The 11,522-nt window shown below is 30.0% G+C and overlaps 1 protein-coding gene across 1 annotated transcript; it reads right to left on the bottom strand.

The window, feature by feature from the left end:
• Nucleotides 1–5,511: 5,511 nt before the first annotated feature.
• Nucleotides 5,512–11,030, bottom strand: LOC105112530 (uncharacterized). Its single transcript, XM_011008255.1, has 11 exons — nucleotides 10,918–11,030; nucleotides 10,544–10,827; nucleotides 10,279–10,385; nucleotides 10,006–10,131; nucleotides 9,820–9,913; nucleotides 9,544–9,618; nucleotides 9,384–9,466; nucleotides 7,660–7,806; nucleotides 7,295–7,367; nucleotides 6,874–7,222; nucleotides 5,512–5,891 (listed from the first exon to the last, which is right to left on the bottom strand). Exons 2-11 carry the CDS (start codon nucleotides 10,824–10,826, stop codon nucleotides 5,816–5,818), a joined length of 1,413 nt encoding a protein of 470 aa, XP_011006557.1. The 5' UTR covers nucleotide 10,827; nucleotides 10,918–11,030; the 3' UTR covers nucleotides 5,512–5,815.
• Between the last annotated feature and the right edge of the window lie 492 nt (nucleotides 11,031–11,522).

The raw sequence follows: 11,522 nt of genomic DNA, 5'->3' as shown, positions 1-11,522 counted from the left end.
TATTTTAATATATTTAAAAAAAATATTTAAAAAAACTATTATTACATTTTAAAATATCCCTTTAATAGTTAGAGCATAAGACAAGAATAAGATATATATATATATATATATATATATATATATATATAGAAAAATTATAGATATTGCTAACATGTTTTTTAGTATATTTTTTTATGAAATTCAACAAAATTAAATGGATAAAAAAAATTAAATAAAAAATTATTATTAAAATTCACAGTTAGTTTACATGTGCTCTGTCGTGGATTAGATCAAAAATCAATTTCTTGTTGGGTTGAGCTCTTTTTGCTTGATTTTAAAATTAAATCAATGACCTGATTATAGCAAAAACCCTGGATGTTAATTTAGAACTTAAGAACTCTATAGAGCAACATACCTTTACGACTTCACTACAACAATTGTTTTGATACAAGCACATATTAAGAATATATTATACAGTTTGATAGAAGGTGAAAAAAAAAAAAAAACTAGAGTGGTGCTTAAATGTTCATCCATATGAACAGCTAAAATGAACAGTTAAGCACTATAAGCTTTCCTAAGTGTTTTAGATGTATTAGGTAATGATATAAATAGCATAAATTTATTAAAATATGATGTTGGCTTGATAGTAAAAGGGTGTGTGTGTGTAAGGTAATTTTATTCTTGTACATAAATGGAAATTGTTTCTTTTTTATGTTTTTTTAATTTGAAGGTAATATTACTCTTGTACATAAATAGAAATAATATTTATTTCTAATATTCTATTTTGTTAAAAAACTTGTTTTATAAAATAAAAAATTATTTTATACTTATTATTTATAATTTAAAAAATTTAAGAATAAAGATATATGAAGGAAGAGATTTTATACAGATTTTATTTAATTGAAGAAACATAAAAATATATTATTAATTAAAATATAAAATTAATAAAATTACATATTTAATTGTGATAGTGAATTTATGGCATTGTAATTGTAGCATGGTAGTTGTGGAAAAGGTAATGGTAATGATATAGTAATGGTTGATATGATATTACTATTATGCTAATATTTATAACAATAAAAAATTAAAACTTATTGTTATTTTATTAATAAATAATTATAATTATAATAAGGGATGATGATATGAAAAAGGTAACCATAATAGAATGATAAAGGAAAAAATTAAAAATATTTGTAAATGTATAAAGTTAATGATATTACTGATGAAGTTAGTGAATATAAAATAGAAGGTAATGATGAAGGAGTAAATATGAATGTAATAGTTATGATACTAATGATAATAATGATGATATTATGAAAATATTAGTGATGATCTTAATTATTGTATTAGAATGATATTAATGATTGAGTGGTGATTATAATGATTGTATAATATTTTATAAAAAAATAAAAATAAATTAAAACCACTATTTATTGTTTTCTTTAATTCCTTTTTAAATTATTAAAAAATAAATAAATGTAATAATTCAAAGAAACATATTTTCTTATACACACACCAAACACATATAATCTAACATATACTTGTAAAAAAAATAAAGAAGATAAAAAAGTGATAGGTTTTTAGAATTCTGTTGATTGGAATTCGGTACGCTAAAGTATCAAAACAAACCCTTGCTTGGACCAAAATGTGTTCTTTAATCAATACTCTCTAATGAAGAATGGGGGACTTTATGAAGATTCTGGCCAAACAAAAGTCATGCGAGCTGGAGGATGATAGGCCTAAAAGAATGGAGATAATTAGGGCATTACACTAAATAATTTAGGTTTGAATTTTATTTTAAAATATATATTATTAGTTTTGTAAGATTAAATATATTTTTCAAACCATATATTAGATCAAGTTAAAATTTTAAAAATAAACACTAGACACATGAAAATATATTTTTATAAAAATTCAAATCAATTAAAATTTAAAAATATATTATTTAAATTAATTGAAATCATTGTTATTATTTTGACAAATCCATCGGTAAAATGTTTTTTTCATTTTTATTTTTAACTCAATCAGTCTATAGTTATAATAGATTAATACAACAATGAGAGATTGAATAAGGCTTATTTATACCTTAAACTTGTTCATGAATTTGGACTACAAGAATTCCTAGTATGACTTAGATTCATTGAAGAATTGGAGTCCACACCTTATTAGGATTCCAAGTCCCACGCGGACTTGATGCGGCGACATCTATGCAGATTTTTCTCTTGAGTTTCCTTTACTTATTTTGATGGTATTCCTTGCACATAAAACAAACTAAGAGGAGACAATATAAAAAAAGAAATTCTAGTAATCAAGACAAAGTTAGTTAAATCTATACATTAAAAGTTTCGATCAAAAAACCACTTAGAAAAGCTTAAAGATTTTACCTACATGGTGGAATTCTAGCATCAAGAATTTGTTTTTAGTATCTTATTGGAATTCTAGCATCAAGAATTTGTTTTTAATATCTTATTTTATTTACTTTATATTGAATAATTATTTTTAATTTGAATTTATTATGACCTATTAGATATTGTATATGGTTTTATTTTATTATTAAATTTATATTAGTTGATTTCTAATTTAGGTTTGTTGGCTTGCAACTCAAAATAGGTCTATTAAAATTATTTAAAGAGGACTATATATTACTTCTATAGTAGCAAGTTTTAGCAATTATAATATTTTAAATAAATATGATTTTTCATTTGTGTTTGCATGTCGTAAATAATTTTTGTCAAAAAAAAAATAATACATTGTCTTATCGATGATTAATTAGCTTCATGGTATCATTTACAAATTTCAAGTTCTTATATACATGACGATCTATGTGTTTAAGTTTTTTTTTAATATTTTTAGTTCTTAAATATAGAGTTACCTCTAGATTAAAGTTTCAAATTTGATATCCAGCTTTCTTGGATTAATTTTAAATTTTATTGTGGGTTGCATGATTATATGATCATGAAATTTGTATAAAAACGGGTGTAGAATAATAATAAATAAGCTAAATGTAAAGTAAAAAAAGAGAAAGATAATTTATTATTACTATTATTTTTGCAAAAATATCACAAAATAATGAGTAAATGAAGTTAAGAATAAAAAGAGTAGTGATGAATAAGATAAGTATAGAGTAATAAATAGATCAATTAAGAATAAAAAGAGTAGTGATGAATAAGGTGTAAAGCAAAAGGAAAGGATCTTTTTTGATAAAAAAAGGTGTAAAGCAAGAGAAAAATAAATGAATGAGGATAATAACAGAAAGAGAGGTGATAAATATGTCAAGTGTATAAAGTTGTAAATAGACAAAGTGTAAAGTTAAAAAGAAAGAAAAAACGTATAAAGATAAAAAAAGAGGGAAAAAATATAAAATACAAAACAATAAATGAATGTAAAAAAAGAAAAAGGAATGGTAATAAATAGACCAAGTGTAGAAAAAATTAATCTTTAAATTTATTTAAAAAAAGTTGCTAGAAATTGTAGATTTATTATTGCTATGTAGTGATAGATAGATGAAGTATAGAGTGAGCGATAAATAAATAAAAATATAAAGTAAAAAATAATAATGAATGAGTAAAGATTAAGTTGTTATTACAGATTTGCTATTGATGCTATAGTGAAAAAATGGGAAAATTTTACAAAATCGCCGTAGCTATTATAGTATCCACAGTGATAGTTAGCCGTGGAATCTAGGGTCTTAATGCATCTCGTTTCCCCCTGTTTTGACGTTGTGGACAGTCAGGGCCGCTATTTTATTCAATGGATGGACCAAATAAAATAAAATATTTATGGGGAAAAAAAGAGGTGATAAGGTCGTATTCAAGTGGCTGGGATGAAGGGGAGGAAGGCTGCCTCTCGCTCCCAATCTTCAAATGAAAGGCGTCCATGACGGTCGTTTACTCTCTGTCGCTTTCAACATGAAAGAGCAAGCAAATCTTTGTTTTTCTTTCCTTTTTCATTTTCAGTGTAAAAGACTACAAGGAATATAATTTAAAATTATTTTTAAAGTATTTTTTATTTAAAAAATATTAAAATAATATATTATTTATTTTTTAATACCATGTTATATCAATAAAAAAAAGTGTAATAAAAAATAATTTAATAAAAAGTAAAAATTCTAATTTTTTTATGAAGTGTTGTTGGACCTTATAAATATTTTCTTTGTCGATTTTTTAAATTTAAATATTAGAGTTAAATATATTAAATAAATATATTAATATTTTTTTATTAAATTAAATTGATGTAAAAAGGTATGATTTTGAAATCATTCCAACAAAATATTAATCTCAATTAACTTGTAAACTAATTTAAAAAATTTCCTTATTATCAAATAATTTAGACATTTCTAAGAAATGCTCTAACACTATCTTCTTCTTTTTTTTACCATAATTGTAACAACCATGCATATAATTAGGAGGTGTTGGAAGAATCATGTTTAGTGTTGCAGAGCGGGACTGTACTAGCGTGGATAGATCTGCTACAAAATTGCAAGAAGGGTGTGTTTGATATTCTCTTAATTTTTTTTTGGTTTGCTTTAAAAAAATAAATTTTTTAATTTTTTTTAATTATGAATGTGTTTGATATTCTCTTAATTTTTTTTTGTTTGCTTTAAAAAAATAATTTTTTTTAATTATAATTATAAAAAAATTAATTAAAATTATTATGAGATAAGTTTTTACATATAAAATAAATAAAAAATAAATCTCCATAAATTAAAAAAATAATTAATTTTAGTTTATACAAAACTAAACTTTGAGATGTAGTGTGAGATTCAGTGCAAAAAAACAGAAGTTATTTAGCCAACTAATCAAAGTTTTTCTTTATAATTAAGAAAAAACATAAGCTATTGCACTAACTTCAAATTTATGATATTGTCTTTTTTTTGTCATGAGACAAAACCACACATACATGCTGCAAGCTAATAAGCATTCCCAGCAGGCAGTCAAGCAATATATAATGTTAACATGAGCAATAATTTTCAGTCTCTTATCTCACTAGCTTCACTAGGTATGAAAAGATTATGTTGATATATTTTGTCCCTAAAATAGTAAATTAACCTAATAAAAATAAAATCATCCTGTTGATCAGCTCCTTTGGTTGCAACAAAAACATGCAACCAAAAACATGCATTAAAATTGTATTTGATATTACAGTAACTATTGTAGTTGCGGTTTGAAAAAAAATATTTTATAAAAAATTATTTTTAGTTAAGATTGATTTTAAAAAATAGATATTTGATTAAAACTGTAATTACAATTGAAATTAAAAAAAATAATTTAATATATTTGATTAAAAATGCTTTTAAAATTGAAGTTATAAAATAATTTAAAAATATATATGTTAATATTGATGATTTTAAATTTAATATTGTAGAATTAACTACTTAAATGGTGGGACCCATGTATTTTGATTATTTAATAACCTGTAACCAAATAACTATTTCATATGTTTTTAAAGAAACGTGAACATTAACGCGTAGCCAATCGGGCTCTAACTCTTTACCATATAACGAAGCTCTACGAAGCTCACAGAGACCAAATATGAAAAAAGACAGTATAACCTGTTGCATTAAGCCTTTGAATAGTAATGGGTCCTAGGTATATGAATTCTACGCTTATACAAAAAGATAGTATTACATGGTGGAAAGCCAGAAAAAAAACATGAGGCAGGGTCTTCCACTTTAAAGATCAAGATCATACAACTGCATCTCTCCATCAATGATTTGAATCTACCGCTATACAGTCAAATAGTATCTCATGGGCATGAAAGCAATGGTTTAGATGCAACTAATCTATGTTGCAAGTTATTACAGGATATGCGAGTGTTTCGAACTACTTCATGTTGCTTAAACTGTAAAAATCTTCCTCACCTTCCTCATATTCCGACGACATATAGGGCAAGTACCATCAGCTTCTGCTATCCTGCAAATATTAAATTTCAACATATAAATTGGCATCCGATTGGTCAAGTTGGTTACTGTGGAAGAAAAATAATAGGCTTGCACTGGCAAATACAATCAGGATAGCAGCGACCAAATTTTCTTCATACCATGTCTGACAGGTAATGCAACCCAAAAGAGTAAAGTCAGAAGTAGGAATATGCTGAATAACACCAGAAATTTACATTTTTATTAATTACCGATGATATTTGAAAAGACTAAAATCATCCGACTCTTGTTATGTGCAATTTCCATTATGCCAGACTTCCTCAATATGGCAGGCTATCAACTTCAACTAGAAATCATGATAGTCCACAAAGTTCCACACAACAAAACCATGCCATGATCGACTTGTTCCTAAAAGGTCATGCCTATTAAATGGTTTCAGGTCGTGATCATGGCTAAACAAAGGATGCAGCCATCTAGCTTCCATTAAAACAATAGTCCAGTAATTAAAAGATAACTTAAAGTGCTTCCATAGACAAGCTAAACCACTGAAATGGTATCTCAGTCTCTCTTAGCCTCATTAACCTTACAGAGAAGGTTTTGATTATTGAGTATACCATGACATCGTGTGAAACTTTTAGAGTACTAATATGTTACAGCTCATCAAGTAATGGGTTATCTTGGCCACTACCACAGTAGCCAGTAACACTCCGACTGCAATTTAAAAAAATGATATTACACAATGCAAAAGGGGCAGGGACTTGTTGCATTGTAAATACTCTGTAAACATGAGCATATTATATTGCTTTCTTCAGTTCGATATGCCATCTACATGCCAAGTGCCAATGAAGTCTAAAACACATTCTAGGGTTAGGCAGGGCATGCCCTCACAGAATGAGGGAAGCATTGATGCATTCATCAGCCTCTGTTTGCCCACCTGAGTTCATCACAAGGTCCAGCACAGTGCTGTTTCAAGATAAGAAAAAAATAATCTAAAGGTGCAAGTGGAGAGTAATTACCTAGTTCCACATGCAAAACAAGCAACACAGTGCCCGCATGGGAGGAAGAAACAGTCCCTAGGAGCATCAAAACAGATTGCACAAAGACGGCGGGTATTATTGCCATTTTCACCATCTCTTGATTTCCCTTCAAGTGAACTCGCTGCAAGAAGATCTTCAAGATCCTCTTCATCATTTGAGGCAGAATCATAAGACGAGCCCCAACTTGCAAGGTCATCATCTTTACGTGAAAGCAAGGGAGCTCTCCCAGGTTCCACCACTCCAAACTGAAGTCTAGTTCCATCTTCATGACCACATTGAAACTTGTTCAAGAAGTTGAAAGCCGCCATCATGATAACAGTCATTCCACCTACAGGCAGAAAAACAAGTAAACATAAGATATCCACAAGTCGAAGTAAAAAGAAGAAACAGATGAGCATACCTATGCCAAGAATATATGTGGCCCATCTTGGCCCATAGGAGACTTTGACATTCCACTCTTCACTGTATGAACCCTGGGAAAAAAAGAAAAGGCAAAAAAAAAAAACAGGGATAATAAAGGTTGAGAATCTTCTGTTCTAAAGACTATTTGATGATGATCCTTTCTCCAGTAGTCCTAATGAGTCTACTATCACAATACCGTAAGATTACCAATCAGCTGGCTTTCAAAGATATGGAATCAACAGAGTAACATTTACAGGTACTTTTAAAAAATCTTCTTTCCTCTTCCATTCAACATAGTTCTTAAGTTCATATGATGACCTTATATTTAAACAGAGGAGTGAGAACGAGGATCTAGAGCTTTACCTCTTCTGGACCAAGAGAGTTTAAGACAACAGCATTTCCATTGGGAAACAATACGCTCAAACTACACTTGCTATCAGTAAAAGTACACTTGTAGTAAGCTTCAGTGGTATTGTACATGAAAGATCTTACTCTCAGGGTTAATTGGACCTGTTTAAGAAAAGACACAAAAGTAAATAGCACAAACAGCCATCCAGGAAGGACACAGGAACACTTCAAAATCAACACAAGCTAAAAACAAGATTGTGAAGTAACAAGATGAACACAAAGATATTTCACTCCTATTATATTGCACATACAGGAAATTGGACCAAATGTTTTTTGAGATTTGAATATATATCTTAAGAATGTTCCGGGTCTATGGAGAAACTGCATTAACGCACCTTGAACATAAAACAAGCATGGATTGAAATCTAAAATAAATAACGAACATAAAAAAAATAAAATCAAATGATCTTCATCTATCATCACCGTATCAACTCTAGAAATTAGGATAATGTAACAAGTGACTTGTGGTTTCAGCTTGTTCGCATAATGGTCCCTCAGTCTCAGATTATTGTTTATTTTCACTAGAGTCGTGTGGTTTGCTCCACTAGCAGAAGCTTAACACCATTAGCTGGTCGATAATGTGGCATGAAAGAGTTGTTAGTTTAGTAAGACAAGTTTTTGGCATGCTGTTGCCAAACTAAAGGAACAAAGAAAACCACTTGTAAGAAAAGAAAAAAAAACCTGTCAATAAACTGCCAATGGCTAAAACCACAAACTATTTTTCATGAATAAGAATATGAATGCGCTCCAATATTTCAACGTAGAAAGATTGTAGACAGACAGCATAAAATAGAACAGGAAAATTGTATTGGTGGAAGATATAACCCATACTCCAAACTAAGGAACAAAGAAAACCACTTGTAGGAAAAGAAAAGAAGAAAAAATTGTCACTAAGTGCCAATGACCAAAACCAAAAACTACTTTTCATGTTTTGCGAAAAAAAGTTAGTCCTTTCATTGAGTTTCAACTTAGGTTGAGAAGTATAAGAATATGAATGCACTCCAATCTTTCCATGTTGAAAGATTGTAGACAGGCAGCATAAAATAGAACAGGAAAATTGTATTGGTGGAAGATATAACCCATGCTGGAAAAATAAAGGTAAATTCAGGAAGAACAAAGTATCCAGTTGCCTAGATCATCTCAAAGCAGCATCTTGTCAAGCGATGCAAAACAATTGCAAAGAAAAATAAGCTACTCTTTCACTGTTTGTGGTATAATTCATGTATCAAAAGGTAAAATTAGCTAAATACAGATCATGTAGATTCTCATATTCTTTTGTTAGCGAATCAAATGAAAAATCTATATGGTTTAAGCACCAGCTGCACAAGAAAATTTTCATATTCTGTACTTATTAGCCAAGGTAGAAATATCACAATGATAAGGTGTATGAGGTTATCTACGTGTTGTTCAATGGAAAATATTTCAGCAACTCTAACACATGAAACAACAAGAGGCGCGCGGTCCTAAAATTTAGTTCATGTCTTTTTGTTCATCAATGATACTAAATATCATGTCTAGGAAGCCAAAGAACTACACTAACAAAGGACGTTCTATCTGTGGTTGGTAATAGAAGCAATAAGATATTCTTGGATTATATCTTTATTAATTGCTAGTAAAACATTCCTAGAACAGGAGATCAATTGATGATACAAATACAGGTCGCTACTCAACAAACTTACCTCAACTTCCTCTGAGTTCAAGTTACCCACTGCAACATAGTAGCTTGCAGATGTGAATATACTCTGCTGGACAAAACCACTTCCTGTGAGAAAAAAATAAAATGCATATCAGTTAATGTATTTGTATGAAGAAAACATCAAAATCTCAACACCTATCTACCTTGAATGACATTCCATGATAAAGTGGTGTTTGGACGAGTTGGATTCTCAAGCCATTGAGAAAGGCTTTCACTCCCTGCAATTTTTCCAGATCCAGAATCACATGGAAATAAAACTCAAAAACCAATTTTATAGCCAACAGCAAGATAACTAATTCTCAATTCATGGACTTACTAGATTAATTCATGGACTTACTAGATTTACGTACCTAGAAGCAAGCATATATGACTTCCAGAAAAAACATGAAACATATAAATTAGACAGTTCCTAAGTATACCTTGTGCAATTATAAGGAAAACGGAGGAGATCGGGGAGTTCACCCTGTATGAAATATTTATTCGAGACCCCTCATTCAGAAAATACATGAAATCCTAGAGAACAAAAGCAAAATATGCATAAGAATACCCACCAGCACCAAAACCAATTCAAAGCATGACACCATTTCCCATAAAACAACACTTGCCTTGTGAGAATCGGGCGAAACAGAGAAATTAAGAGTTCTATTCCAAGTCTCAACAACATCAAGCGGAGGAGATGTATATAACCCATATAGTATCAGCCCCGGATTAGTATCATATAACTGTTCCACCTAGAGAAAACCAACCGAAATCTATCAAAATTACAACAAAATACCAAATCAAGTTCAAGACCCTCTCTTAAATCCATAACAAGAAGCATCCAAACCATTCGGCCCTCGGTGCAACTTCAATAACTACAAATAAAATCAAGAATTTACCTTTATAGACTGCACAAATATGGGAGTAGGTTGTAAAAGAACCGAGCATTTCGGTCCTAGGGTTAGCCTCATAGAACCATATACCCCCAAAATCATAGTCATCGACACTGTCAAAGAAACAATTAATTATCAGAAATTAAAAACAACAACCGCATTTAACACTAAAAACCTATAAAGTTTAATCTAATTTTTGACAATCAAAATTAGGGAAAAAAATAAACAGAAGTAATTCTAGAGAAACTTGAATTGCTAAATAAATACAAACCGAAGAACCAGAACGTGAGAACCACGACGACACAAGAACACGTGTCATCTCTAACAGAAGCTACATCATTAAACCCGAAATAATTCCCTCGATTAGAAATGCCAATGTATTCCTGCTGCTGCTGCTCTATCTCTGGCTGTCTAAATTCGAGTTGACGTAACCGTTGATCATGATCATGATCATATTCTTCGTGGACTGGAAAAGAAGTGTGATTTGAAGATGATGATGAAGCAGCAGCGGAATGATCCCTAGAAGAAACAGAAATTTGATTCGGCTGTGCCATTCTAAGAAGAAAAGAGGGAAAGAAAAGATGGTTAATTGGAGAAAAAATTGGAAACCCTAAGTTAACCCTAGAGGGAGAAATTGGAGCAAACCTTCGAGAATTTGAAGAGGGAAATCCATGAGAGTTGATGGTGATGGTGAGTTACTGGAACTGACTCACCAATCAGTCTTCCGTTTCTAAGAAAGACTGGTAGATGTGAATTCTGGCGGTTATATGGGGCTTTTTAATTTTGTGTTCTGTTGTTGTGTTTTTTTTCTTTTTCAAGGATGTGTTATGTGGACCAATCAGAAGGGTTTGGGATGTGAAGAGAGGGTGGTTACGTGGTGGGTGGATATTGGCTTACTTCTGTGCCGGTGTTTGAGGTGTACTGTTGGAGTCCACTGCTCAATCAGGAAGCTGAAAACCTTTTTTTTTTTTGGGTTAACTGCAATCAGGAAGCTGAAAACCTTTTTTTTTTGGGGTTAACGGAAAACAATGATCAATTAATGAAGCATTACTGAATCTTTATAGATATCGGGGGGCTTAAAAAGAAAGAAAAAAAGAAAAAAAAACATGAATAATTTATTGACAATTTTTACTTATAGTGCACTGCTACACGAGTTAAAAAATATGTTTAGGAGAAGAAAGTGTGTTAAAAAAAATTAATGATTTAGGTTATAGTCTCAATCAGTTTAATAATCATATTTTATTTTAATT

The sequence above is a fragment of the Populus euphratica genome, unplaced genomic scaffold, assembly GCF_000495115.2.
Source record: "Populus euphratica unplaced genomic scaffold, PopEup_1.0 scaffold348.1, whole genome shotgun sequence".
Classification (NCBI taxonomy): domain Eukaryota; kingdom Viridiplantae; phylum Streptophyta; class Magnoliopsida; order Malpighiales; family Salicaceae; genus Populus; species Populus euphratica.
The sequence above is the reverse complement of the archived record's forward strand: the minus strand, read 5'-3'. Positions and strand labels throughout refer to the sequence as shown.

Coding starts and splice junctions, on each gene's coding strand:
- LOC105112530 (XM_011008255.1), bottom strand. CDS start 10,826: ATGGCACAGCCGAATCAAATTTCTGTTTCTTCTAGGGATCATTCCGCT. Junction 7,807..9,383: donor TGAACTCAGAGGAAGTTGAG/GTAAGTTTGTTG, acceptor TTTCTTAAACAG/GTCCAATTAACCCTGAGAGT. Junction 7,223..7,294: donor CACATATATTCTTGGCATAG/GTATGCTCATCT, acceptor TTCTGCCTGTAG/GTGGAATGACTGTTATCATG.